Source organism: Nyctereutes procyonoides, unplaced genomic scaffold (assembly GCF_905146905.1).
Source record: "Nyctereutes procyonoides isolate TBG_1078 unplaced genomic scaffold, NYPRO_anot_genome, whole genome shotgun sequence".
Classification (NCBI taxonomy): Eukaryota; Metazoa; Chordata; class Mammalia; order Carnivora; family Canidae; genus Nyctereutes; species Nyctereutes procyonoides.
In genome coordinates this window covers 37,553,906-37,581,517 of record NW_026575046.1, presented here as the reverse complement: position 1 = coordinate 37,581,517, position 27,612 = coordinate 37,553,906, and the positions used below count along the sequence as shown (strand labels likewise).

The 27,612-nt window shown below is 39.2% G+C and overlaps 1 protein-coding gene across 8 annotated transcripts in view; it reads left to right on the top strand.

The window, feature by feature from the left end:
• The first annotated feature begins 472 nt into the window (after window positions 1-472).
• PWWP2A (PWWP domain containing 2A) overlaps window positions 473-27,612 on the top strand; it is a 64,386-nt gene continuing 37,246 nt past the window's right edge. For 4 of the 8 annotated variants that reach the window (XR_008664353.1, XR_008664352.1, XM_055324933.1 and 1 more), the window contains exons 1-2: window positions 473-1,109; window positions 19,793-21,490. Coding sequence is in view for 6 of the 8 variants with exons in the window: in XM_055324933.1 (XP_055180908.1) it covers window positions 520-1,109; window positions 19,793-21,476 (2,274 nt within the window). In the remaining 2 variants the exon portion in view is untranslated. Of the gene's footprint in view, window positions 1,110-1,908; window positions 1,978-2,953; window positions 3,113-6,769; window positions 6,840-19,792; window positions 21,491-27,612 lie in introns of all 8 variants that reach the window. The other 4 variants (XM_055324938.1, XM_055324935.1, XM_055324936.1 and 1 more) reach the window with 3 other exon arrangements.

Sequence of the window (27,612 nt, the reverse complement as noted above, 5' to 3'; positions counted from 1 at the left end):
GCTGCTCCCCTCCCGCATTCGCCTTGTTGCTCCTCCCCCCGCCCCCTCTCCCCCGGTCGCCTTTGAAAGAACGAGCGCGCCACGTGATTCCCTCCTTTCTCCCACCTCCGAAAGCCTGACTGATAATGGGCAAGAGCGTAGGCCAACCGTAAAGCGTTATTTCCCCTGGCAGCCAATAGAAAGAGGCGAGGAGTATGGGGCTCAGCTTTTGTGACTTCCCCCGTGCCCTCACGCCTCCTCCAAGGCTCAACATTTGACAACTCGTCCGGCCAATGAGAAGTTCCGACTGCGCCCGGGGGGGCGGGACCGGCCCGGCGATTGACGCCCCCGCCTGGCCAATGAGGTGTCGCACGGGCGGGAGGGGTGTAGGCCGGAACCAATGGCGCGGTGCCAGTAACGAGCATCAGGGAAAGGGCGGGACGAAAGTGTTGAAGGGAGGGAGGGGAGGGCCCAGGGAACCGAGCCGCGCTGCCGCGGCCGCTGCACCCCGAGCTGGAGGAGGGAGAAGCCAGGAAGAAAATGGCGGCCGTGGCTGCAGAGGCGGCAGCGACTGCAGCGTCGCCCGGGGAGGGGGGCGCCGGCGAGGCCGAGCCGGAGATGGAGCCGATCCCCGGCAGCGAGGCCGGCACTGACCCCCTCCCGGTCACGGCGACTGAGGCGTCTGTGCCGGACGGCGAGGCCGACGGGCAGCAGCCCTCTCCTCGGGCCGACGAGCCGCCGCCGCCGCCGCCGCCGCCGCCGCCGCCGCCGCCGCCGGGGGAGCCCGCCCGCAGCCCCGAGGCGGCGGGGCCGGAGCTGGAGGCGGAGGAGAAGCTGCCGGCCCGGGCGGCGGAGCCGGCGGCGGCCGCGCCCCCGGGGCCCGCCGACCTCCCGCCTGCCCCCGCCGCGCCGCCCGCGCAGCCCCCCGCGCCCGAGGAGCCGCCGCCGCCGCCGCCGCCGCCGCCGCCGCCGCCCGCAGCCCCGGCGCTCGTGGACTCGGCGGTGTCGCAGCTGATCCCCGGCGCGGAGGTGCGGGTCACGCTGGACCACATCATCGAGGACGCGCTCGTCGTGTCGTTCCGTCTGGGGGAGAAGCTCTTCTCCGGGGTCCTCATGGATCTGTCCAAAAGGTACCGCGCCCGCCCCCAGCACGCCCCCGGGCCCGCTTGGTCCCCAGGGAGGGAGCGAGCCGCCGCGGCCCCCCCGCCCCGGGCTGCGGCCGCCCGAGCCCTGGGGTCCCGCGTGGGGCCGGCGCGCCGGGCCGCGAGAGCGCGGTCCCCGCCCCAGGTGGGCGCCCGTGAGCGCAGGTGTGTGACCGGCGGCCGCGCGCACCTCTGCACCCCCGCTCGGTGGGCGCGCCCACCCGGGGCTGGTGGGGCAGCGCCAGGCGCGGCCGGAGTTGTGCAGCCTGGTGCTGGGCGGGGGACGCTGCTCGTGGGGGCACGTTCCCCCTTAAACTCACCTTTACCGAGGCTGGAGAAAGGGGTGTGTGCGTCGGGGTCCCCGAAAGGTTAGCTGACATCCCTGTTTGTTAGACCCGGACGTCTAGACTGTTCCTCTCACCGTTAGAGCTGATTGCCCCTTCGCTAACTGCAGCGGGGAAGCACACTTGGCTAATTAAAGCGATAGTTTTAAGAAAGGCCTAAAGAAGAGAGAGTTTTTTTGTTTTGTTTTGTTTTTTGTTTTTTTTTTTTACATTTTATAATATCAAGATGGTATGGTATCGAAATGTCCAAATAATCGACTTCTGAACTGTAGATAACAGTTTATGTACGAAGAAGGTGCAAGAAGGTGGAATTCACCCGCAAGCCTTTGGCTTAGCACATTTTCATCGTTGATTTAAAATGTGTATGGGCGTTGCTTTAAACAGGTAAAGAAGCTATCCTAAGTCTAGAGTTAAGTTAACCTTTGTATTCTCTTCTTTTGCAGATATGAAGTGCAGAGACTCCCATTCACGGCTCTCCATTCTGTTTCCTGCAACAGCACACACTCTGATGGGTATCTCACCTGTTTGGAAATGGCTTACTTTAATATGTCTTATTTTTTTATTTTTAAAATTTATTTATTTGAGAGAGAGAGAGAGAGAGAGCATTGAGCAGGGAGAGGGGCAGAGGGACAAGCAGATTCCTCACTGAGCAGGTCTGGGGTGGGATCAACCCCTAAGACCCTGAGATCATGACCTGAGCTGAAGGCAGATGATTAAGGACTCAGCCACTGCAGGGGCCCCCAGTATGTCCCCCCACCCTCAGTATGTTTTATTTTTGACCCCTTGTTGTAGCATCAAAGACACCATCTTTTTCCCATTTGGAGGCCTGTGCGGGTGGGAGGGAGGGAATTTAGTATACATGTGGAAGGCAGTTAGAGGGCAGGAGAGACCTGAGAAAATAAAAAAGTATAAAAATACACATTGAAGTAGGGCCCTTGGGCAGGGAAGAAGATGGGAGCCTTTATAATTATTATTATTGTTTTTTAAGATTTATTTGGGAGAGATCACGAGTGGGGGAAAGGGCACAGGGAGAGAAGAATATCCAAGGAGACTCCTTCCTTCATAGCACGGAAGCCCCTCACCTCCCCAGTTTATCTCACAAACCATGAGATCAGGACCTGAGCTGAAACCAAGAGTGGATGTTTAACCGAGTGAGCTACCCAGTGCCCCACTTCTTCTTTTTTTTTTTTTTCCAGGTTTTATTTTTTATTTATGTATTTTAGAGAGCAAGCATGAGCGGGGGAGGAGAGAATTGGAAGGAGAGAATCTTAAGCATACTCTTCACTGAGTTCGGAGTCTTCTCATGTCCCATGAGATCCTGAGCTGAAACCAAGTCCTTCTGTTAACCAATAGAGCCATCCAGGCACCCCAACAATTATTTCTGTACATTGTTTAACCTCAAAAGCTTTTTTTTTAGTTTTCTTTCCTTTTTTTTTTTTTTTTTTTTGAGAATTTTGGATTAGGACCTTTGTACTTACGTTTTCATAGTTAGAAAGCAGAATGAGACCAATGTGCTTCCTACTGATGTATTTCATAGTGAAGGAGAGAGAGACTCAGTAGTGTGTATGCTATTGAATCAAACAGAAGTGAAGGCCAGTGATTGTGTGAGAATCTGGATTTCAAATCTGCAAAAGGAAGGTGTAAAAGGTAAGTTGTTCCTGGAAGTGAAACGGATAGTTCTTTCCTCTGTTGAGGCGCTCATTGTGTTGGTGTTTTATTTTTTGAAATTTTCTTTGATAGGAAATGGCAGTTTATTTTTTGGCTTTTGTTCTACTTTGCCAACCGTGCTTCTTACAGACACCAGTTCTTTGGTTGAAGGAGCTATTTTTATTATGAACCTTTTGCATTTTAATGTTAGGAGGTGAAAGGTCTGTGTCATTAAAATCTTTTGTGAAAGGTCAAGGAAATCCTGTCACCTTTTCATTCAACTATTACTTATTGATCACATCTGCATGTAAGGCACCCTCTTAGTATTTTGAATATTACGAGATATGGTCCCTGCCTCTGGAAGTTTCTATGTGGGTGGTAACCACATTGTGGAATTGGTGAAGAAAAACAGTGTCTTTAAAATTTAGCACTTGAAGGAATTATCGGACTAATGAATGACTAGTTGGGTATTTTTTTTTTTTTTATATAATACAATGGAAAAACAGATCTGCCCATATATTTTGTAATCTGTGCTTTACCTTGATTGAATACTCGATGCACAGTTTTGGGGTTAACTGATAATCCAGTAGATGCTCTAGATTGTACCACGATTGTGACTACAGTAATCAGCTGCTTTAAAAACAGTTTGCATCATACTCGAATTGGCCATTTAATGAAATCTTTGGGTAAAAATAACAAGAGTTTCCTATTATGTACCAGGCATTGTACCACTTGCTCTAGTCTTTATAACTCTTGGTATTTTTCATTTATATAGGAGGAAATTGAAGTTCATTTAATTTGGCCAGTCATTGAGCTTACAAATGGCAAAAGTAAGGATTCAAATGTAGGTTGATCTGATTCTAAAGCCTGTACTTCTACATTCATGTTATAAAGTTGGGCTGACAAATTTTCTTTTAAATAAACTGCATATTTCTGAACTTTAGTGCCTATCCTGATTTCAGTAGCTGTACGGGGTAATACAACTGGTATGGGTATTGGAGCAAATGGATTCTTTAGTCAGGTAATAGCCATGAGACCTTCTGCTCTGGAGCTTCCTCATTTCCTTAGCTTTAGCTGTGTATTGTAGAACACACAGCAGCCTCTGAAGTCGTGATTCTTGCCTGTTCAGTGAGGTACTCAGGAAAGAATTAACATTTGGGAGACTATTAAGTGCTTCATGTATGTGTATGGTTTTCTTTAGTCTTAAAAAGGAAAAGGGCCAGTTACTGCCTTTTTGATAATTTTATTCTGGCATTATCCATGGTACAGAAATGTTTTTTAAAGTTGGAAGAGTTGTTCACTGTGTTCAGTCCTCATATACAGCTTGTATTATATATGGATTGCTCTAGACTCTGCTTTTGTAAGCATTTAACATTCTTCACCTTCTATCATTGTAGTATTTTTAGCCTTATTTTTAGTTATTTGATTGAATAGCACATTTTTGAGGAGAGTCTTTTCATGGAGAAAAGGAACAGGACCCACGTAATTTAAAAGAAAAGAAAGTGATAGTACCACTTACCAAGTAGTAGCAGATTGATCTGGACAGAGTGTCAAGGTAGTTGGGGTCCAACTTCTGGTGCCACGCTCTCTAGTTAACACTATGACTTTGGGCAAATCTCCATGCCTCTTTGGGCTCCAGTCTCTCTAGTTCTTAGGAGGTTCATTCGATTTCTGGCAGTTCACAAACCCAAACAAGCAAATAAACTTCATGACTTGGTTTATGTGTAGAGTGAGTAGGATGACCAGGTCGTATGGTTTTCCTGTATCATCCCAGTTTGATTGTTACTTCCCCCTCATGTCTTCAAAGTAGCTTGCTTTGGCTACTATACAAATGACATGGTCACCCTAAAAATGAAGATACTTGAATATCTGGTTAAAAATTTTATGTAGCATAGGATTTATTTTTTTAATTTTTTTTTAATTTTTAAATTTTTATTTATTTATGATAGAGAGAGAGAGGCAGAGACATAGGCAGAGGGAGAAGCAGGCTCCATGCACCGGGAGCCCGATGTGATGTGGGATTCGATCCCGGGTCTCCAGGATCGCGCCCTGGGCCAAAGGCAGGCGCCAAACCGCTGTGCCACCCAGGGATCCCCAGCATAGGATTTATTTGAAACTGAAAACCCTTTTATGGCATTCTTTAGTTTATTCTAGGCTCCTCCTCTGTTGTTTTCTACCCAGCTGTCTTAGGTAGTTTGAATTACCTGCCTACTCCTGAATTCATTAGCAATAGGTAAAGCCAATAATCTAATAGTAGCAGATAAAAGTAATCAGCTAACCCACAAATTCAGTTTGGTCTTCTTCCCTAACCTTAAACTTTTGAAATTTTGACAAACGTACATTTGTTTCTTCTTTAGCATTATAGAATTCACATTCCTTCAGGTTGCTAAACTGTCTTAATGATTATTTTAGAATAATCAGTGGTTGTACTGTAATTTTTTTGTTTTTATTGTGGGAAATGAACCTCCATGTATGTATTATCCTTGCTCTGACATTTATCAACTATTAATCAAACTTGCTTCATCTTATGTCTACTTCACTGGATTATTTTGAAGCAAATCCTAAACCTGTTTCTTCATCATAAGAATTTTGGTATAGATCTCTGAAAAGAAGTATTTTAAAGCCGTAATGTATAACTGTTATTGCAACTAAAATAATAACAGTGTTCCTTTCTATCATCCTATAGCAAGTCAGTGTTAAAATTTCAGTGTTTCAAAATTAATGTCTCAGTCAACATCTAAGTTTTGTTCAAATTAGGATCCAACTAAAGTTTATACTTTGTAATTGGTTGATAAGTTTCATGTTTTTCATCTGTAGTTCTCTTGCCATTATATTTTATTCCCTTGAAGTTGATTTGTTAAGGCATAGACTTAGGCAGAATTTTCCACATTTTGGATTTTTTTTCCAATTGCATCCCATTAGATGAATTTCCATGAGTTTTAAAAATAGTTCTTTTCCTTCAGGAGCATACTGCAGGGACAACCACCACAGCCCTCTGAGGGCCTCTTTAGAAAGCCTCTCGTCCCTTGTTTTGGGTCAGTAGAAATGATACGGATACCTCTTACCTGCTTGCACACTTGAGACCTATCCTTTAGCACACATCTAACTTTAATAATTACAAATATAGAAAAATTTAACCAGTCAGGATTATCTGCAAAGGGTAAAAGTCTTCAGCCCTAGTTTCTGAAAAGGTATTTTTCAGCTCAGTCCATACCTGAAGGGACAATATTTACTGGGACTTATGGTTTCTGACTACACAGAGGGATCATTTCAACTATTTATTGCTGTTCTCTACATCTTGAAAAGTAGTTCTAAAACCACTTTGAAAACCTGAAAAATCTCTTGAATTCCATTTTTTTTTTTTGGATCTGATATGAATTAAGGAGTCATGAAGTAAATGTTTATGCATAAAAACCCTTGTCATTTTAAGTTTTTGTTACATACTTTTTAAAGGTTGTAGCTAGTTATATTTCAGAATTGACCTTTTATAAATACTGACATTTTGTGTGTATCTGTGGGGTACTGTTAATTAAAGAGAATCGAGGGGATTTCTTTTAAAAAACTTCAGATTTCACTAAGTTCTTAAAATAATTTGTAGAAAAGTTACTTGTTTTTTAAGGAAATATAAACCAAGACAATGATTTTTTTTCTTTACAGAGACCATGAAACGTATGGTGCAATAGCTCTACTTTTGGTGGGAAAAATATACAGCCATTCTGGTGAAGCAGTGAGTAGTGGTATTAGTAGCTTATACTAAGCATCCAGGTTGAGAATTTAGGTCCTCACATAGTGTGCTTGAATAATTGTGTTGAGTTGTACATATTTAAAACACATTTTTTTGGTGATTATTCTGCTTTTATTCTAAGGTGTTGATAAAGGGTTCCCATAGTAAGCCCAGAGCCAAATGCCAATCACTTTCTGATCCAGACATTTAGGACACCCACTACTAAACCAGTGTATATGTTGTATTGAAAGAGTGCCCTCTTCCCTAGCATGTTGCACTGCAACGAATTTTTGGACATTAAAAACTTAGTTTGAGTGTAAAAATCCTGTAACAAACATGGTATTAAAAACAGATTTTAAAACTAAATTTTATAAACTAGATAACTAGATACTGTAAACACAAACTATGCCAGTCATGTTTTAATGGACTTGGGGTTTCTAATGAGGTTAATTTTCAGCCTTTTAATGTAAGACAGACCATACTTCACTGTGTACTGTTTTAAAGCAAAGTTCTTGATAAAACTATATTTAAGCTTCCTAAGATCCATTTTTCTCTGGGGAACTATTAAAGGGTTTGTGCAATATGTATTCATCTTCTCTGTTATGGTGGAGTTAATGTCACATTGATAAAAAATGAAAGATGTTCTTAGTACTTATTTGTGTCTATGAAGTGCATCCTATTTCTTGATATTTATTGGCCCTATTCTCCCTAAATTCCCAGATTAATTTAGGCACACATTGTCAGCAAAACAGAGCTTGTTCTAATGGCAGATCTTGCAAGAAAGTAAGTGGAGGTTAAGTTACACTTTGGGTGAATTTAATATAGAATATTTTTGCTAAATACTTTGGTCAGTGATCCTGTAAACAGATGTGCCTAAGATTTCTGAGCTCTACTCCAATTTGCAGTTTTAACCAAGATGATTCTGATGTAGGGTGATTCTTGTACCATATTTGGAGATAAGTAATTTTTAGGGAGTAGCTTTGCCAAAATAGGGCCATAAATTTGTTAAACCTATCTTAAAAGTTACTGGTTAATTTTGATTGGGATGTAATTACAAAGTAAGCAATACATATGGGGATGGGCCACTTGGGTGGCAGATCCAGATCCTTATTATAGAACTGGTGATTAGACTTGCAAATAGGTTTCTTTAATCTGGTTGCCTACTAGGAATTTAGTAGTTCATAACTTTCATCTTTTTCCCTTGGACCAATTTTATACAGTCACCTTACAATAGAATAGTGTTTTTTAGCCTTTTAAAACTCATAATTGAGTATTTGATATTTAATTTTCACTTTCTGCATATTCTCACCATATAGGAAGGTTGCCATATATGGCACTATATATAACACTATATGTTTCTCACTCTTAAACTAGGCACTGGGCCAACCCCCTTGTTTATATTGTTTTCAGTTACTCTCTGGGAAATCCAGTGATGTAAATTCCGCTAATCCCCATTTCACAGATAAAGACACTGAGGCTCAGAGAGATTAAGTAAATTGCCCCAAGTTATAATATATTTTATATTTATATTAAAATATAAGATATTAGTGGGAAAAGATGCCCTTTTTGAACAATATGCAGTTCTTTAAGATTTGAAAACAATCTTATTCCAAATCTAATATACTTCTATTTTTACCATTCTCATTTAGCTTATGATTTTAAGGAGGAGTTACCTTGGCAGGTAGAAATGATAAACTCTTTGTTACTCTCTCAACCAGGCAATAGCTGCTTTTGAAATATGAATAGCTCATCAGTTCAATTTAGTGAACACTTTGGGCATTTTTGGAAGTGGGGTTTTTCTTCATATATGGTTCTGAGATGTTTTGCCTTGGTTGGCCTGGCCCTGGCAACAGTGGAGTCCACTTGAGAGAGAAATCAGAAAATAGCATATTTGAGTCTCCCTGAGCACAGGATCAGCATTTAAGTGCTGGCTGGCTGAATTGGAAAATAATTTAAAGACTAAAACACTGTAAGTTTTTGAACAGCCTATTTTTGGTAAACTAGAAATCGAGAAATAGTTATTTTGAAAAAGTCTGTTGAGAAATAATTTAGGCCTCTGTATGGTGTGGACTCCATTAGACATAATACAAGAGAAATATTAAAAGTACTTAGAATTCATAATAGAAACCTAGAAAATGTAAAACTGCCTTTTGGTATCTTAGAGCCTAGACTAAAGGAATTCTGTTCAAGAATTTGTATTTACATTAATAATAGTTAAAAAGATCCTTTTATACCAGTGTTCATTTTCTTGGGAATAGGTCAGCAATATTGCTCTGTGATGTACAAAAGTGAGGTCAAGATTTGTCTGCTCTTAAAAATATTTGGCACTTTATGGCACTTACAATTTTCTTGGATGATTATTTTTAAAAAGAATTTACTCTTAAGGAATAATAATTTGAATACCATACAGTTGTTACTAGTATTTGTGTCTTTAAAAAGACTGAAGCATAAGTGTTTTCTCTATAGTTGTCTCTCTTTTTATTTCCAAACCTAGATATCCAGGTAAGTTTTTAGAGGATTATTTGAAGGAGCTTAAACTCTAAATTATTAGCATTTACCCCCTACCCTCTCCAAAAGCAATCATGCTGTTATAAAAGAGGATTTGATAGACTTTTAAAAGACTGAGTAAATTTTTATGGTTAGAGAGATGTTATTTTAAAACTTTGATGAAGCATCCCTCCCCATCAGTTACTTAGAAAGGTATTTCCTGGTTCATAGTTGATGCGTGTTTTGTTTTTATCTTAATAAAGTTATCTTCCGTACCTCCTTGCCCATTTTGATATCCGTAGTCCCTGCTGCAGATTGCTCTTGTAATACTTTGTTTTTAATTAAAAACATCACTCATATTCACTTATAGTTAATAAAATTGAATGCACCTTAATAATAGTTACCATATATTGTGCCTACTTACTGTGTACTAGGTTCTAAGGTGAGCAATTATGCATGTTTTTTTTTTTTTTTAATTTATTTTAGAGCACACAAGTGCCCATGAGCAGGGGAGGGGCAAAAGGAGAGGGCGAGGCAGAGATTCTTAAGCTGACTATACTTCTTAAGCTGAGGTGGGGCTTAATCACCTGACCCTGAGAGCATGACCTGAGCCAAAACCAAGCCTCGATGCTTAACAGACTGAGCCACGATGCTTAACAGACTGAGCCACGCAGGTGCCCCTATTTATGCATATTCTTAATTAAACTATATGATAATCCTTTAAGTTACTGAACTACAATTCCGACATCCAAAAAGCTCTGAAAACTAAACTTTTAACTTTTTTGGTGGGAAAACCTAACTTGACTGAAATTATGTGAGATTATATAAATCCCATTTACTGTGAATGTTTTTTCATTTCCTTTTTTTTTTTTTTTTTTTTAAGTTTTTATTTATTCGGGACACTTGGGTGGCTCAGCGTCTGGGCATCTGTCTTTGGCTCAGGGCATGATCCCGGTCTGAGGATCGAGTCCCACATTGGGCTCCTGTTGAGGAGCCTGCTTCTCCCTCTGCCTGTGTCTCTCATGAATAAATAAATAAAATATATTTTAATAAAAAATAAAAAATTTTATTTATTAAAAATCATCACATTTAATTATATTTAAATTTATAATAAAACAATTAAAATTATATTTAAAATTATATTTATTAAAATTATTATTTATTATTTTTAAATAAAAATATTTTATTTATTCATGAGAGACACAGGCAAAGACCTAGGCAGAGGGAGAAGTAGACTCCCTGTGGGGAGCCTGATGTAGGACCCTGGGATCCTGCCCGAGCCAAAGGCAGATGCTCAACCACTGAGCCACCCAGGCAGCCCTGTTTTTTTGTTTCATTGCTAAAGTAGTAATACGCTTGATGATAGGCTGCTTATTATCTCAAAAGCCAGGAAAATTCCGAATTCTGAAGCCTGTTTATCTCCATGGGAGAAATCAGCATGTAGACCTGTGAGTTCATCTACTTCATTAGTGGGAGGTGGAGGCAGAGGAGAGGGGTTAAGTAACTTGATGAAATGAAGGGAGGCGGCAGCAACAGCAGCTGCAATAGCAGTAGCCGTAGTAGTGGTGGTGGTAGTGTGCTGGTGGTGTAGGAGTACCAGCAAAGAAGCGGCTTCGGGTTGGCTGCTTGGATTCATATGCTGGCTCTACTGATTACTACCTGTTTGATGTTGGGAAGGTCGCTTACACTCTCTCTAAAACAGGGTAGTTTTAACACTTTACTAAAAGGGTTGTGGTGATTAAATGAGTTAATGTAAATAAGTATGTACTAAAATAGTTCCTGGCACATAGTAAGTGCTATATGTATTAACTATTAACAACTTTTAATAAGTAGTTCCTAAGTGGCAGAATTAATTAGTATGGGTTTACTTGACTAGCCACTCAACCTAAATCCTGTTGTATTGCAGTATGATCTAGATCTTTAAAATTCCTTGAAGTGATTTGTAGAAGCTTCAGGTAATACCTGAAGTATAACTTTCCCCTTTTAGTAAAGATGGATGACATTTATTATTTTACTAGGTAATGAGATAACAAGGAGATCCTTGCATAACGTATGGTATAGAATGTTTCTCAATCTTTTCTACCCACTAACCCCTTGGGACAGATGGCTTGTGAGGAAGTTATGGGCTCTCTCATGAAGAAAAAGTTAGTCTCAGATAAATTTAGTCCTTACAGTGTTTCTGTTTTCTATATGCTTTTAAAACATTGAAAAGTGCTCCCCTTTGAGAATGACGCATTTCAGAGTTAGCAAAAGGAAGATAATTTTGTGCTTTTCTTTGCATTTATTAGATGATAGAACTAGGCTAGCATAGCTGAGCTTGGTTTTCTTTGTTTTTGGTTTGTTGTTTTTCGCTGAGCTTGTTTTTAACAGTGATTGAGACACTTTAAATCACATCACTGTATAATCAGAAGCCGTCATTGGCCTCGTTGTAAGAGACTAGTGTTACCATTCAACACACACACCCTCATTAGCAGTGCTCTGCCTCATATGCACTCTTCAGCTTGCCTTCTTTTACTGCCAGATGGATTATCTTTATTTTATTTTATTTTTTTTAAGATTTTATTTATTTATTCATGAGAGACAGAGAGAGAGAGAAAGAGGTAGAGACACAGACAGAGGCAGAAGCAGGCTCCATGCAGGGAGCCCGACATGGGACTCGATCCCAGGTTTCCAGGATCCGGCCCTGGGCCGAAGGCTGCACTAAACCGCTGAGCCACCAGGGCTGCCCGGATTATCTTTATTTTATTGCTTGTTTAAGCCTCTGAATTCTTACCTGTCTCATGGAAAGGGGAATCAGGTTGCTGACTTCCGATTCCTACTGCTGCATCTGGTCATTTGTTAGTTTTTACCACACCTGTTCAGTATTTCAGTTTTTTAAACCAGCTGAAATTGGTTACCAGCATTCAAAAATGTGTAACCACTCTTTACCACTCCCTGTTTCGCTTTTCCATAACTCTACCTGTGCCCTTCTAGGTGTGGTCCTTTTCCTGCAAAGCTCATTGCCTGATCACTAATCCACAGTGATTCTTTTCCCTCTCAAGTTTCTTTTGGCAAGAAGTGTTACATTCTGGTCTTGCCTACTACTGAAGTTTGGTTCTAGGGTTGGGACTTAGTTTTATACTATCTGAATAATTAACAGAGTTGTACCTGAATATAAATTTTGTGTGCTTAGTGGTACTTGAGAGGTGTTTGCTGACATTTCTGCTTAAGTAGGATAATTTTTAAAATTTATCATTTATTTTAAGTAGGCTACACACCCAGTGTGGGGCTTCAACTCATGACCCTGAGATCAAGTTGCATGCTCTACTGACTGAGCCAGCCAGGTGCCCCAAAATTTTCTTTCATATAAACTTTCTTTGCTTAAATGTTTTGGTGGAGCTGTGGTGAACTAAATTTAAGATTATACTTTTTGCAACTAATGTTTAAAACCTTTTTATTTTGAAATATCAAACATAGAGAACTCTTAAGCTTTCTCTAGATTCACTAATTTTTAGTATTTTGCCATGTTTGCCTTATTCTTTTTTTTTTTTTTGGAGTATTTTGAGAGTAGGTTACCTATACCCTAAAACTTGTGCATTTATTTCTTAAGATCAATAGTTTTCTTTTTTTTTTTTTTTAATTTTGTTTATTCATGAGAGACACAGAGAGAGAGGCAGAGATACAGGCAGAGAGAGAAGCAGGCTCCATGCAGGGAGCCTGATATGGGACTTGATCCTGGGACTCCAGGATCACACTCTGGGCCAAAGGCAGACGCTCAACCGCTGAGCCACCCAGGCGTCCTGAGATCAGTAGTTTTCAAATTCAAGAAACAGTACTTTTATCTAATTTGCAGCTCGTGTTTCATTATTTTGTCAATTTTTCTAGTGATGCCTTTTATTTTATTTTTTAAGATTTATTTATTTATGATAGACCTAGAGAGAGAGAGGGGCAGAGACACAGGAGGAGGGAGAAGCAGGCTCCATGCAGGGAGCCCGATGTGGGGCTCGATCCCGGAACTCCAGTATCACGCCTTGGGCCAAAGACAGGCGCTAAACCGCTGAGCCACCCAGGGATCCCCTAGTGATGCCCTTTAAAGCTTTTTTTCTTCATCCAGTAAATGATCATGTATTGCATTTAGCTGCAATAGAATATATGTAATAGGGGTTAATTCCTCAATTTAGTTTTATCTGATAGTTACAAAAGGTTTGGGTTATATAGGCAAAGAAGTGTTCTCAGGTACTGCAGGCATGTGATCATCATTTGCTTTCATTGGTAGTGTTCACTTGGATTCTCCCTCAGGTCAAGGTGTTGTCCTGTTACCTCTTAGTGTAGTTACTGTTATTTCCTTTGTATGAATCATTCCTTTACTACCATGAAAATATTATACTGCTTCTTATCAAACTTTTTCCTTCTAAGTTAGGTACATATACAATTACAATTTTTTTTTAATTGTGGTAAAACACATAATATGGGCCATCTTAACCATTTTTTAGAAAGATTTATTTATTTTAGAAAGAGCCAGGGTAAGGCAGAGTGGGAGAAAAAAAATCTCAAGCAGACTCCCTGCTGAGCACAAAAGCTAAAGCCCAACTGGAGGCTGAGATCTTGACCTGAGCCAGAATCAGTAGTCAGCGGGCTAAACCGATTGTGCCACTTTGGTGTCTCCTATCTTAACCATTTTTAAGTATATTATTCAGTAACTAGTGTTAAGTTCATATTGTTGTGAAACAGATCTCCAGAACTTTTTAATCTTATAAAACTAAAACTCAACCTATTAGACAACTTCCTGTTTCTTCCTCCCCTCAATTATGGAGAACCGCCATTCTACTAGGTGGAATCATACAGTCTGTCTGTTTTTGTTTCTGGCTTACTGTAGTTAGCATAATGTTCTCAAGGTTCATCCATGTGGTCGCATGTGGCAGATTTCATTTTAAGACTGAATAGTATTCCATTGTATGTACATAGCATGTTTTATTTATGTATTTGTCGATAGGTGTTTGGATTTCTGCTTCTTGGTTCTTGTGAATAATGCTGCTATGAACATGGTTATGTAAATATTTCTTGGAGACCCCATTATCAATTATTTTGGATATATACCCAGAATTTTGGGGGGCTTATATAAACATTTACTTTGTAAAAAATATTTTGTATAGCTTATTGAATTAATTTCATTTGTCCTGAGAGTAAATTTTGACATCATAGCCAATTTCCAGAGATGAAATGTGAACCAAAATAAGTTTGCTTTATAGTTTTCTCTCTTTTGTGATTTAACCTGTTACTAATTTAAGGAAGAAGTAATTTCTGAAAACATCTGCTTGCATTGAAATGGATGTGGATTATTTTTCATGTGGTTAATTGCATATAATTTTTTTTACTGTAGATTCCTTAAGAGAACATAATTCTGGGAAGGAAAGATTTCTTTTTGTTTTCTGTTTATTAGAGGGAAGTCTGGTCCAGCTAGAAAATTAGGGCCTGTCTCAACCCTTCTGAACTTATTGAGTGCCAAATTTCTTAGGACCTCTGTTTGCTTGCCTAAAATATAATACCTTAGTTTTTAAATTTTTACTGTACATTCTTTAGAAGAATTTCCTCCAAAAGTTGGAACTTTGGCAACCAGAATTTGAAGGAAGAAAATGAGAAATTAGTTGTGTACTATTGAACTATTATAAACAGGAAGGAAAAGAATATATTCCTAGGTCAGAGATGAGGTGATTGAGGTTGCCGTGAAGTTAATGATGATAAACAGTAGTAGATCAGTGTTTAAAAAAGAACTTTCAGAGTAAGAGGTAAGAGTTATTGGTCAACATTTTTGTTTTGTTTGATGTATTTCTGTGGAAAGGGAATTGAAATGATAGTTTTCACTCCAAGGAGTGAAACATGTTTAGGTATAGGATTGATTAAGCAAATACCATAATTTTATCAGTGGGTGAATGAAAGCTTCATTTAGTTAAAGCTGGAATCATCAATAAAACTCAGTCCTCTAAAGTGGAACCTAAATTTAGAAAATATTCTTATCCTTCATGATAGTCACATTTTGAATTTGGGCTTACTAAATACTCTGTATTACATTTGCTTCATCTTCACATTAGGTGAAGATCCCTTTTCCTTGACACAAAATAACTATTAAGCCCCAGTGGTCTCCCTCCTCAAAATTTTGGCTGTCTTTACTCCTAAATTACTAAGAAGGTAACTAGATTTAAAACTCTATTTTATAGATTCACAGAAATTTTCAAAGATAGTTCAGAAAGATCTCTGGTACACTTCACCTGGTTTTCCTCACAAGCTATTCTTACTAATTTTTTTAAGGCTTTAAAATCTTTTATCAATTGTTGTTTTTTTGTTTGTTTGTTTGTTTTTTTTTTTTGTTTTTGTTTTTTTTGTTTTTAGCAAGAGCCCCCAAGCAAGGGAGGGGAGCAGAGACAGAGGCAGACAGAGAATCTTAAGCAGATTCCCTGTTAAGTGGGGAGCCCAACATGGCCTCAGTCTTAGGACCATGAGATCACCACCTGAGCTGAAACCAGGAGTTGGATTCTTTCGCCAGCTGAGCCACCCAGGCGCCCCAACATGGGGCTCAAACTCACAACCCCAAGATTGAGTCACATGTTCCACTGACTGAGCCAGCCAAGTGCCCCAGAAACTATTTTTAAGTAAGCCATAATACCTGTATATTCTTCCTTTAGAATTTTTGGGTAGTGGTTAAAGAACACTGAAAATAGGTAAGGGTTAGGATGAGTCATGGACACGTTAATACCTTCTTGCTGCATGAAGGAAGGGGTAGGGAAAAGAGGAGAGATACTTTGTATCTTACTGCTCAAGTCTTAAAGAATTTGTGAGATGTTCTTCTAGAAAAAGCTCAAGCAAAGGATACTGGTCAGTCTTCCACCTCTGGAGTGATTGAAATCCTCCTATGCTGAGGTCATCCTTTGGTGAGCATTCACCTGAGACAAAAATACCTTCACCTTAGAAAAAGCTAATGCAAAAGTGCTTGCTAAAAATTTAAATCCTGTATTCCATTCTAGAGGAAGGTTTTAATGATTCAGTCTTGGGGCAGGGCCTAGGAATCTTCATTTTCAAACACCACAGAGTGTTATGTTGCAGATTTCTATAGAACACACTTGAAAAGTTAGATTTTGGTATTTTAAAGAGGTTTCTTGTTTGTTTTTTTGTTTTGTTTTGGCTCCATGCCTAACATGGTGCTTGAACTCAACCCTGAGATAGTCACATGCTGTACTGACTAAGCCAGCCAGGTGCCCAAAGAGGGCATAGTTTTGTTGCTACTTTATATTCTTATTAAGGTTACAGTTTCATACATGGATGGTTTTCAAACTTTTGAGCATAGTTACAAATGTCTTTTACATGTGGATGTATATGTACATACATATATGAAACAGTTTCATTGCAGTTACATATATTTAGACTCTGATTTTTAAAATTTAAATGGTAATTGTGATCCTGGAAATTGCACAACCAACGTCTCCACCCTTAGTTTGAAAACTGTCATGTTACTAAGTGTTATCCATGTTAGGAAGACAACGTGATTACTGAGATGGAGTAGTACATTGGATAGCCCTTTTTTTCTTAAGATGATTTAATCTTTCTGGTCCTTTGAGAAAGGTTTTTTTTTTTTTTTTTTTTTTTAAAGATTTTATGTATTCATGAGAGAGGCAGAGAGGCAGAAACAGTCACAGGCAGAGGGAGAGGGAGAAGCAGGCTCCATGCAGGGAGCCTGACATGGGGCTCGATCCCGGGTCCCCAATATCATGCTCTGGGCTGAAGGTGGCGCTAAACCGCTGAGCCACCTGGGCTGCCCATGAGAAAGTTTTATTACTTAAAAATATTTTTCTGCTTTTGCCAAACATCTACCACCCACAATTTCCAACTTGGTTTCTTTTTTCCCCCTTTTTGGTGCCTTGCTACATAATGAAGTGCCTTCCTATGTTACTTAAAAGTGGTTAATGCTTATACTTTATTTTTATTTTTTAAAGATTTATTTATTCATGAGAGAGAGGCAGAGACATACACAGAGGGAGAAGCAGGCCCCCTGCAGGAGCCCGATGTGGGACTCGATTCCAGAACTCCAGGATCATGCCCTGAGCCTAAGGCAGTCGCTCAACCACTGAGCCACCTTGGCGTCCCAGTGCTTGTATTTTATATGCTTTAGAGCGAAAGGCAAGGACAAAAAAAAAACAAACCCAGAAGTGAAATTAATATTTTTATTAAACTTTACCTGAGGGAAAACATAATAGATTCTACAGCTTATTTGGCATAAAGTTCTAAAATAATTGGCTAGATCGTCCTCACTTTGAGATTATAAAGATATAGAAATGATCTTAATGTCTAGAAAATTAGTTGAAAATAAGATCAAATTAATTAAATGAAGTAAATTTTATCAAGAAAATGACTGGCATTTTCCTATTAATCCCTACCTGAATTCTTTAAAGTAGGAAATAGTGTTAGCCCATTTTACACATACAAAAACTGCATCTAGAAAGGTTTAGTAACATCATGGATACAAAGTTGGTAAGAATAGGTGTGAAACTCTACCTCAGACATTAGGATGATTATGATTTTAGTTGTGTCTAATAAAAGGATGGGTATTTTTTATTTGTTCACCTGTGAAAACACCATGTGAAAGTGCAATGGGGCAAAATGATAGCTTTTTAAGAGTTAGAAATTTGATTGCTGATGCCAGTAGTGGTCACATCTCAGATGAGTTACATTGTTTATGTAGCTCTGTTTCTCTCTCTCATCTTAAAGTGGTCATTGAGCACCTACATTATAAGAAAATGCTAAATGCTCAAATTGCCTTGCAAGTAAACAGGAAGCAAACATTTTAAGTATTAGATGCCATGTTAGAATAGAAAGCCACTTTGCAAAGTCTGATGTAAAGAAGGTGTCCTTTGTGAACTAGCCCAGATTCAAATTTGTCCCACCCTAGGTAAAAGCTTTCCCCTTCCTTTGTGGTTTGTAAGTATTTTATCACAAGCTGTTGGTTTGTGGTCTCCAAACTAACAGAAGACTTGAGGAAGAAAATAATTGAGGTATAAGAAACAGAACTGGTGGTATTGGCTCTTAGTAGTACGTCCCTTTCCAAGTTTAGGTGTGTTTACAGCCTTCAGAACTTCATGTCAGGATTTCTTCCCAACAAAGATATTCTGAACCGTTTGGGGGATACCAATGAGGTACAATGAGAACCAAGACTCATTCTCTAGAAAGACATGTAAGACATTTGTACCTTAAGAGTTCTGGACTCTCTGAAGCTGATCCTTGGTTCTAAGACCCTCTGCCTTAAAGGATTGACCCTAGAATTGTGTTCACTGCTATTCAGACAGCATCAAATAGTGCTTAGAATTAACATGTTAACGTGTACATGATGGAATTATTTGGTGGTGTGATTTTATTTTTATGTGCAGATACCAGTGTAGCAGGTTTAGCTTTAAGATGTTTAACCCAGGAGGACTAAATCACAGTGATTTCTAAGTCCACATGAAAAAACAAGGTTCTATTGACCTTGTTTTATTAGAAACTGAGAATTGTAAAAATTTGTGTTCTATACCAGTGCTTTGCATACTGGGTCTGGACCAGTTTTAAAATCCATTAATGTGTCTCACTAGCATTAAAACAAATGAAATAGATCAGAGTAGGGAAAATACCATTATATATCACATAAGGTTAAACATTTAGTGAAACTTTGGCTTAAGTATGTGTATTTGTATATGTATATATGCATGCATGTAGACATACATAAATGTTATTAGATTACAACGTGAAAATAATTCTTAACGTGTGATTTTTCTAACATTTTAGAAATGTTAGAAAGCCATAGTTCTATACCTTCTGCTTGTGCGGTAATTTGGGCACCTGAATTTCTCATATTTTTTGTGGTTTTGGGGGGCAGGAGCTAGATAAAGGGCTTTAAGAGAGTGAAAGAGTAAAGGAGCAGCTGGTCTTTGAATATTTAGTGATTAAGTGAAGTTGAGATGGAATTTTGCTAATTCAGTGTTTTTTAGGTAGTTAAGGCTGAATTTGTTTTGTGAATCTTTTGAAAGCTCTTAAAACCAGAGGGAGACATGTATGTTGCAAATTTATAGTTGCATTTACTGGATTTGTTGTCCATGGATCAGTGAATGTAATATCAAATGACATGTACTGTTAAGCTATCTGATAGAATGCCTTTCTGATCTAAGATTGAAAGGTCTGTTTTAAATAATGTCAGCTATTCCAGTGATGCTTAAAATAATCATTTGAACTTAAACCTAAATGTATAATCTGTTTATACCTGATATGTTTATACCTAAAATGTAGGACCAATAAAAAATGAAGGGCTTTTAGGGGTGGGGGGAGGTGGTCAGTAGAATATTTTTATTCTTTAATGTAAAATAGTTTCAGGAAAGGTCAAATGAACAAACATTAGGTGTTGTTTCAGTTTAAGAAACTGAATTATAGACGTTGAATAAATGGCTTCTTTGTTTCTTTCATTTCTTTCCAAGGTTTGGGCCCCATGGGATCCCTGTGACAGTGTTTCCCAAAAGGGAATATAAGGATAAACCTGAAGCCATGCAGCTCCAAAGTAATACATTCCAAGAAGGGACAGGAGTCAAGTGTGAAGTGAATGGTGCTGTTCCCGATGACCCTTCTCCCATCTCGCCTCCCGAGCCAGGCTTGGCTGAAAGCCTATGGACTTCCAAACCGCCACCTCTCTTCCATGAAGGAGCACCTTACCCTCCCCCTTTGTTTATCAGGGACACCTATAACCAGTCAATACCTCAGCCACCGCCTCGGAAAATTAAGCGACCCAAACGAAAAATGTACAGGGAAGAACCTACTTCAATAATGAATGCTATTAAACTGCGACCCAGGCAAGTCCTGTGTGACAAATGTAAAAACAGTGTTGTTGCAGAGAAAAAAGAAATTAGAAAAGGTAGTAGTGCAAGTGACTCTTCTAAATATGAAGATAAAAAACGGAAAAACGAAAGTGTAACTACTGTGAACAAAAAACTGAAAACTGACCATAAAGTGGATGGGAAAAACCAAAATGAAAGCCAGAAAAGAAATGCTGTGGTTAAGGTTTCCAATATTGCTCACAGCAGAGGCAGAGTAGTCAAAGTTTCTGCTCAGGCAAATACATCAAAAGCTCAGTTAAGTACTAAAAAAGTGCTCCAGAGTAAGAACATGGATCATGCAAAAGCTCGGGAAGTGTTGAAAATTGCCAAAGAAAAGGCACAAAAGAAGCAAAGTGAAACCTCTACATCCAAAAATGCACATTCAAAAGTCCATTTCACACGTCGGTATCAGAGTCCTAGCTCAGGTTCCCTTCCACCCCGGGTTCGTTTAAAACCACAAAGGTACAGGAATGAAGAAAATGACTCTTCTTTGAAGACAGGACTTGAGAAAATGCGGAGTGGCAAGATGGCACCCAAGCCCCAGTCTCGCTGCACCTCTACCCGCTCAGCAGGTGAGGCCCCTTCAGAAAATCAGAGTCCCTCAGAAGGCCCTGAAGAGGCCAGCAGTGAGGTTCAGGACACAAATGAAGTGCTTGTGCCTGGTGAGCAGGATGAACCACAGACACTGGGCAAAAAGGGCAGCAAAAGCAATATCTCTGTTTACATGACCCTAAATCAAAAGAAATCTGACTCTTCCAGTGCTTCAGTGTGTAGCATTGATAGCACAGATGATTTGAAATCCTCCAACTCTGAGTGTAGTTCTTCTGAAAGCTTTGATTTTCCTCCAGGCAGTATGCATGCACCTTCCACCTCCTCCACTTCCTCCTCTTCAAAGGAAGAGAAAAAGCTCAGTAATTCCTTGAAAATGAAAGTCTTTTCCAAAAACGTCTCTAAATGCGTCACACCAGATGGCAGGACCATATGTGTAGGGGACATTGTTTGGGCCAAGATCTATGGCTTCCCTTGGTGGCCAGCCCGTATTCTTACTATAACTGTGAGCCGGAATGATAACGGCCTTTTAGTCCGACAGGAGGCCCGTATTTCATGGTTTGGGTCTCCAACAACCTCTTTTCTTGCTCTTTCGCAACTCTCCCCCTTTTTAGAAAACTTCCAGTCACGCTTTAATAAGAAGAGAAAGGGCCTGTATCGCAAGGCTATCACAGAGGCGGCTAAGGCTGCCAAGCAGCTGACCCCTGAAGTGCGGGCTCTGTTGACACAGTTTGAAACGTGAACATGGACAGTAAGGTAGGCAAGAACCGTTGGAAGGCGCCACAGATATTCTAGTCTAGTTAGGAGTAATGTCTACGAAATAGCTTGGCCAAATCGGAAAGAGAAATTGTACTCAATTGGCTGCTTTTTTATACTTACCTTATAGCCATTTTTAGACTGAGAAGCTTAAACTGAACAAGCAATCAAATTTTGTGTTAAGGAAGTGAGATTTTAGCAGTATTTTTCAGTTTTGAAGTCAAACCATCCCAAGGCATAGGAGCCATAGCCTCAACTGAAAATGAATTTTTGCAGGGACTGTTAATTGCCATTTGTACCTAGTACTGTGTGTGTATGTGTGTATATTATATATATATATATATACACATGTACATATATGTGTGTGTATGCATACATACATATATATAAATATAGCCTGTCACTATGTGACACAGGTTGCATATTTGGGATTGCAGTAAGGGCTGGTGAGCTGGGGGGAGGGGGTGAGTGTGGGGCCGGGACCTAGTGTGGATATTTAATGACTACTTGTTTCTTAATTGATGAATACTTAGCCTTTCTATGTGCATAATGGCACAAGACTTTGATACTTAGGTGTTTGACAAACTGATGCTTGCTATTCAGTTGCAAACTGGGGAAATAGCCCAGTATTTGGGGTTAAGACTTGTAAGGCTGACAAGGTTTGAAGCATCACTTTTGTCCAATGGGGATTTAACAAAAACTTTCAAATTTCTGGTTTGGGAGTTTAGGTAGGTTTGTCTTTGGATATGTAAATAGTTGATTGCTAAATTTGGTCAGATTTCTCCTGACTGGCTGTTCCTAAATTCTTAGGATACGTCCTGGTAAATTACACTTTGTGAATTGTCATATGTGTAATCACTGCATTTTGGATGTACCTAATTTGATAATTTTTAAAAAATATTTCCGTTTAAGGTATCTGTTTGCAGGTCAGAAAATGAGAAAATGTAATTGTGTAATGCTCTGAAATGTAAAAAAAAAAAAAAAGCTGTAAATAAAATCGACTAAATCCGAATTATTTGTGTGTGTTTCTCAAAAAGCTTTGAAAAATTTCAAGATGGTAGAAAGTTATTCTTGGTAATAGTGTATGGAGGAGATGGAAAAAAATCAAACCCTTTATTTTCCTATTTGTCCTATCAGAGAATATATTACCCAATCATAGATAAAATTCAAGGAAGTGATTTATCCATATATTCTGAAAATGAGGTTTTATTAGCATAGAGGTCTGATATGCTTCTGGATTTGAGGCCCTCCCGCCAATTGTTCATAAATGTGTGGGTTTAGTTTTCCTCATTTTTAGCCTTAATATATCATCACATGGGTTTTTTTTTTTTTTTTTTTTTTTTGTTTTGTTGTTGTTGTTTTAAATACTTGTGTAGTTAACAGCCAGTCTCTTCTGCTTGGTTGGCTTCCGGTATCCTTGCTTTTGGGCCTGGTAACTTAGATCACTATTTACTACGTGGTCCATCTGCCCCTCAGATTTGACATTATTTTCCATTTTTAGCTTTTTATTGTTAGTGAAAAATAAAATCCTATTTTTTATCCCAAGAGTTTATGCCAAGAGTTTTCAAGTTGCTTTCATAGGTTTTTGTGTCTAACTTACCTTTTGAATTTGATATAGTATCAGTCTGGCAGTTTTGGAAATTTGAAAATTTTAAAGAGAGCAACTTTCTTTAGTAGTCCAATTTGAAATGTCTTAGTTACCTATGGAATTAATGATAAGATTAATGGAGAATTAAAATCCATGATCTGTAGCTTCCTTAAGGTTGTGGACTTTGATGATTTGTGTACTGATTTCTGCAAAAAAACAGTAGAATTTCTTCTGGGGAACTCAGTCAATGCTTTTTGATTATAATAAACACACAATTGAAAAAAAATGTTTTACTTGAGTAGAACATATTCTTTCCTGCAAACAGAAACAACGATACTATTTTGAAAATTCTTTGATTATAACAGGTTGAAAGATGTTCACAGTGTGATTGAGGGGTTTTAAGGAACTATCTTAAGAGATTTTTGAGTATTGTTTTAGATTAATGAACTTGTTCAGTTATTTTTGAAAGTTTGGAATCAAAGGTTCAAAGATTTAAGTAAGGCAGAGCAAAAAGTCACTTCTGTAATTCCAGGGCTTCATGTAATGATCCAGGTGAGTTTTATTGTAACATAGTGGGTGTGACAGTGGATATTGCTAATATAGTCAAGTGCTTTGGAAAATGTGCTCTGGTGGCATAAACCAAACTTGATTTGTCGGAGGAGAATAGTCATGATTGTTGAGAACAAAAATAACGTTCAATTTTATGTAGTCTATACCACTGAGGGAAAGGTTGAAGCATAATCACTAAAGTACATGATCTCTAATTATCATGCCAAATGATTCCTCCATTTTATTTATTATTATTATTTTTAAAGATTTTATTTATTCACGAGAGAGACACAGAGGCAGAGACACAGGCAGAGGGAGAAGCAGGCTTCCTGCAAGAAGCCCAATGTGGGACTTGATCCCCGATCCTGGGATCACTCCTGGAGCTGAAGGCAGATGCCCAACCACTGAGCCACCCAGGCATCCCTTATTTTAATTTTTTAATAAGTATTTTATTTATTTGAGAGAACACTCATGAGAGAGCACAAGCAGAGGGAGAGGGAGAAGCAAGCAGGTCTCGATTCCAGGAACCTGGGATCTTGACCTGGACCAAAGGCAGATGCTTAAGCAACTGAACCACTCAGGCACCCCTGATCCTCCATTTTAACTGGCTTATTTCATCTGAAGTTTCAATAAGGAAACACATTTTAAAGCATTTCTTACGTACTAAGCACTAATCCAATATCTGCATATTAAGTGTTTTATCCAAATGGAAATTTAAAATAATTTTTTTTTAAAGAAATTTTGAGTGTAGTTGATACATTAGTTTTAGGTAAACAACATTGTGATTCTACTTCTCTATACGTGTTACGGCAAATGGAAATTTCTTAAGGTGGCTAAAACAAAAGATTAGCAAGGGTAGAAACCAAGTGAGAGTAAGAACTGTAACAGCCAAAGATGTCTTTATTTCTAGAATTGCTCAGAAATTTTTTTTTAAAGAAGTATTTTTTTTTAAATATTGTGCTATTTTTTTAAATTTTTATTTATTTATGATAGTCATGAGAGAGAGGCAGAGAGAGAGAGGCAGAGACTTAGGCAGAGGGAGAAGCAGGCTCCATGCACCGGGAGCCCGACGTGGGATTCGATCCCGGGTCTCCAGGATCGCGCCCTGGGCCAAAGGCAGGCGCCAAACCGCTGCGCCACCCAGGGATCCCGAATTGCTCAGAAATTTAAAGCATCAGAGTATTTTTCTCTAGTTTCCCAGAATATTGAACAGAAAGCTGACTATTCATTTGAAAGGGATATATATATTTTTAAGGATTTTATTTGCAAGGGAGAACCCACAAGCAGAGGGAGAAGGAGAAGCAGGCTCCCTGCTAAGCAAGAAGCCCAATGCAGGGCTTGATCCCAGGACCCTGGGATCATGACCTGAGCAGAAGGCAGCTGCTTAACTGACTGAGCCACCCAGGCTCTGAGAGGAATATCTTTTCGACTTTTATAAATGTGGAGCCCGACATCAAAGAGATAAGTGAGATAGGAAAAGTAAAGTTGATTAGTCTTGAGCCTATTTGCATGACTTCATGGTGTGTCTATTGTGGTTTTGATGGGAAATTCTAGAAACAGTAATTTTAGATTAGTATTAAGTAGAATAGGCAAGAATATAGATATGAAGACAGACTTCAGGCAACATGAAGGTATTACTGAAATCAAATGTGTATCTTCATTAGTGGGTCTGAGTTTGTAATCTACAAAATACTTGCACTGCTGTTTTGAGCAGGTTGTACTTAATATTGGTTATGTTGAAGGAAAGACACATTTGCATTCCTTTACATACATACAGAATTCCTTCACATAGAGTAACTGAATCGGGAATTGGAAGTACAGGCATACCTCAGAGATACTGTGGTTTGGTTCCAGACCACCATGATAAAGTGAATGTCCCGATAAAGTGAGTCATGAATATTTTGGTTTCCCAATGCATATGAAAGTTACTTACACTGTATGGCAGCTTGCGTGCAATAGCATTGTGTCTAAAAAAACAAGGTATACCTTCAACTAAAAAGTCCTACTAAAAAGTGCTAACCATCTGAGCTTTCAGTGAATCATAATCTTTTCTTGGTGCGGAGGGTCTTGCCTTGATGTTGATGGCTGCTGACTGATCAGGCTGCTGGTTGCTAAAGGGTGGGGTGGCTGTGGCCCTTTAAGACAGTCGTGAAGCTCGCTGCATCAATGGACTCGGCCTTTCAGGAACAATTTCTTTCTTTGGCACGCACTGTTGTTAGATGGTGTTTACCCACGGAGGAGCTTCTTTCAACACTGGTGTCCTCAAACTCTGCCGTCTTTTATCAACTAGGGATATTCTAAATTCTCTAATACTCTAAATCCTGTTGTTTCAACAGTCTTCACAGCATCTTCATCAGGATTAGATTCCATCTCAAGAAATACTTTTTTTGCTCATCTATAAGAAGCAACTCCTCATCTGTTCAAGTCTTCTCATGAGATCTCAGAGTTCAGTCCCATCCTCAGGCTCTACTTCTAATTCTAGTTCTCTTGCTATTTCTACCACATCAGCAGTTACTTCCTCCACTGAAGTCTTGAACCTTCAGTTTGTTAGAACAAAACAAAACAATATCCTTGAAGCGTTAGTAAAGTGAAGCACAATAAAACGAGGTATAGCTTGTACCTTAAGAAATCTATAATTTGGATCTAAAATTAGATTTTCCCTTTTAAACTGTGAATTCTATGGTTTGTGCTATATCAGTTCATTTTTGTTTAGTATTCCTGGCAGAGAAGGGACTGGCAAATGTCTAGAAAAGTTGATCCCATGTTTTGATTCAGGGTATTGTTTTGATTTGGGCCCAGTGAAGGCCTCTAATACGGAATTTGCCAGAGAGAATGAAGATCCTATTTCTAAGTTGGGACATATTTACCGTTAGCCTTGAGATTGTATTAGTATGGTGGTTCTTAAGACCGTCTCTACTGGAAATGCCTGATACAGGCAGTTCAGAAATAGAACGAGGAGCAGCTGGTGCCATGCCAGTTGCCAGGAGAAAATAAAACAGCTAAGCTGAATGAGTTGAGTTACTTTACCTGGTTCTAACTGAGTTGATAGGCTCTTCATATTCTGTATTTACAGTTTGTAAATATAGTATGCCTTCACTCAAGAGAGTGCATATAATTAAAAAATGAAAGCTTTAGCAATTACTATCCTCTATTGTGCTATTTTGAACAAAGGAACAGAAAGTTTAAAGTCATAGTGATATAGATGGCTCTCTGTATTTTTAGTTTTCCAGGATGTCTTGGTGGCTGTACCATGGATAGTTGACCCCAAGATCAGAAGAGAAACATTTCAACTCTTTTTGTTTAATCTTTACTCAGGAGACTTAATATTTATAGACTCAAGGACTTTTTCCCCCTTTCCTTGTGACTTTAGGTGGAAATTATTTTCTTCCTGTAATATTAATAGAACACTGTAACTTCTTAGGTTTTTTTTTGTATTTTTAAAAAGTGTTAAGTATACCTTACATAAAATTTAACCATATTTACCATGTTTTAAAAAGTGTACAGCTCTGTGTCATTAAGTACATTCACATGTTGTGTATCTGTCAACATCATTACACTCTGTAATTTGGATTTTGATAGAAATCTTTTAAATTTGGGCTGATACCGTTCTAGAAGGTATTTGGAAATTAAGTCACAGGAATGTTTTTCTCGGTCAAGCACAGTGATTGGAACAGGCACCTTGGCTGCTTGGTTTCCAGGATTCCTTTGTGATCAACTTGCAGTCCTATGCAGTGCTAAAGGCACCCCATTTTTTTTTATATATATTTTTTTAAATTTATGATAGTCACACACACAGAGAGAGAGAGAGAGAGACAGAGACATAGGCAGAGGGAGAAGCAGGCTCTATGCACCGGCAGCCCGACGTGGGATTCGATCCCAGGTCTCCAGGATCGCGCCCTGAGCCAAAGGCAGGCGCCAAACCGCTGCGCCATCCAGGGATCCCCAAGGCACCCCATTTTTAAGAACTGTAATGGCCTCTTGGTAA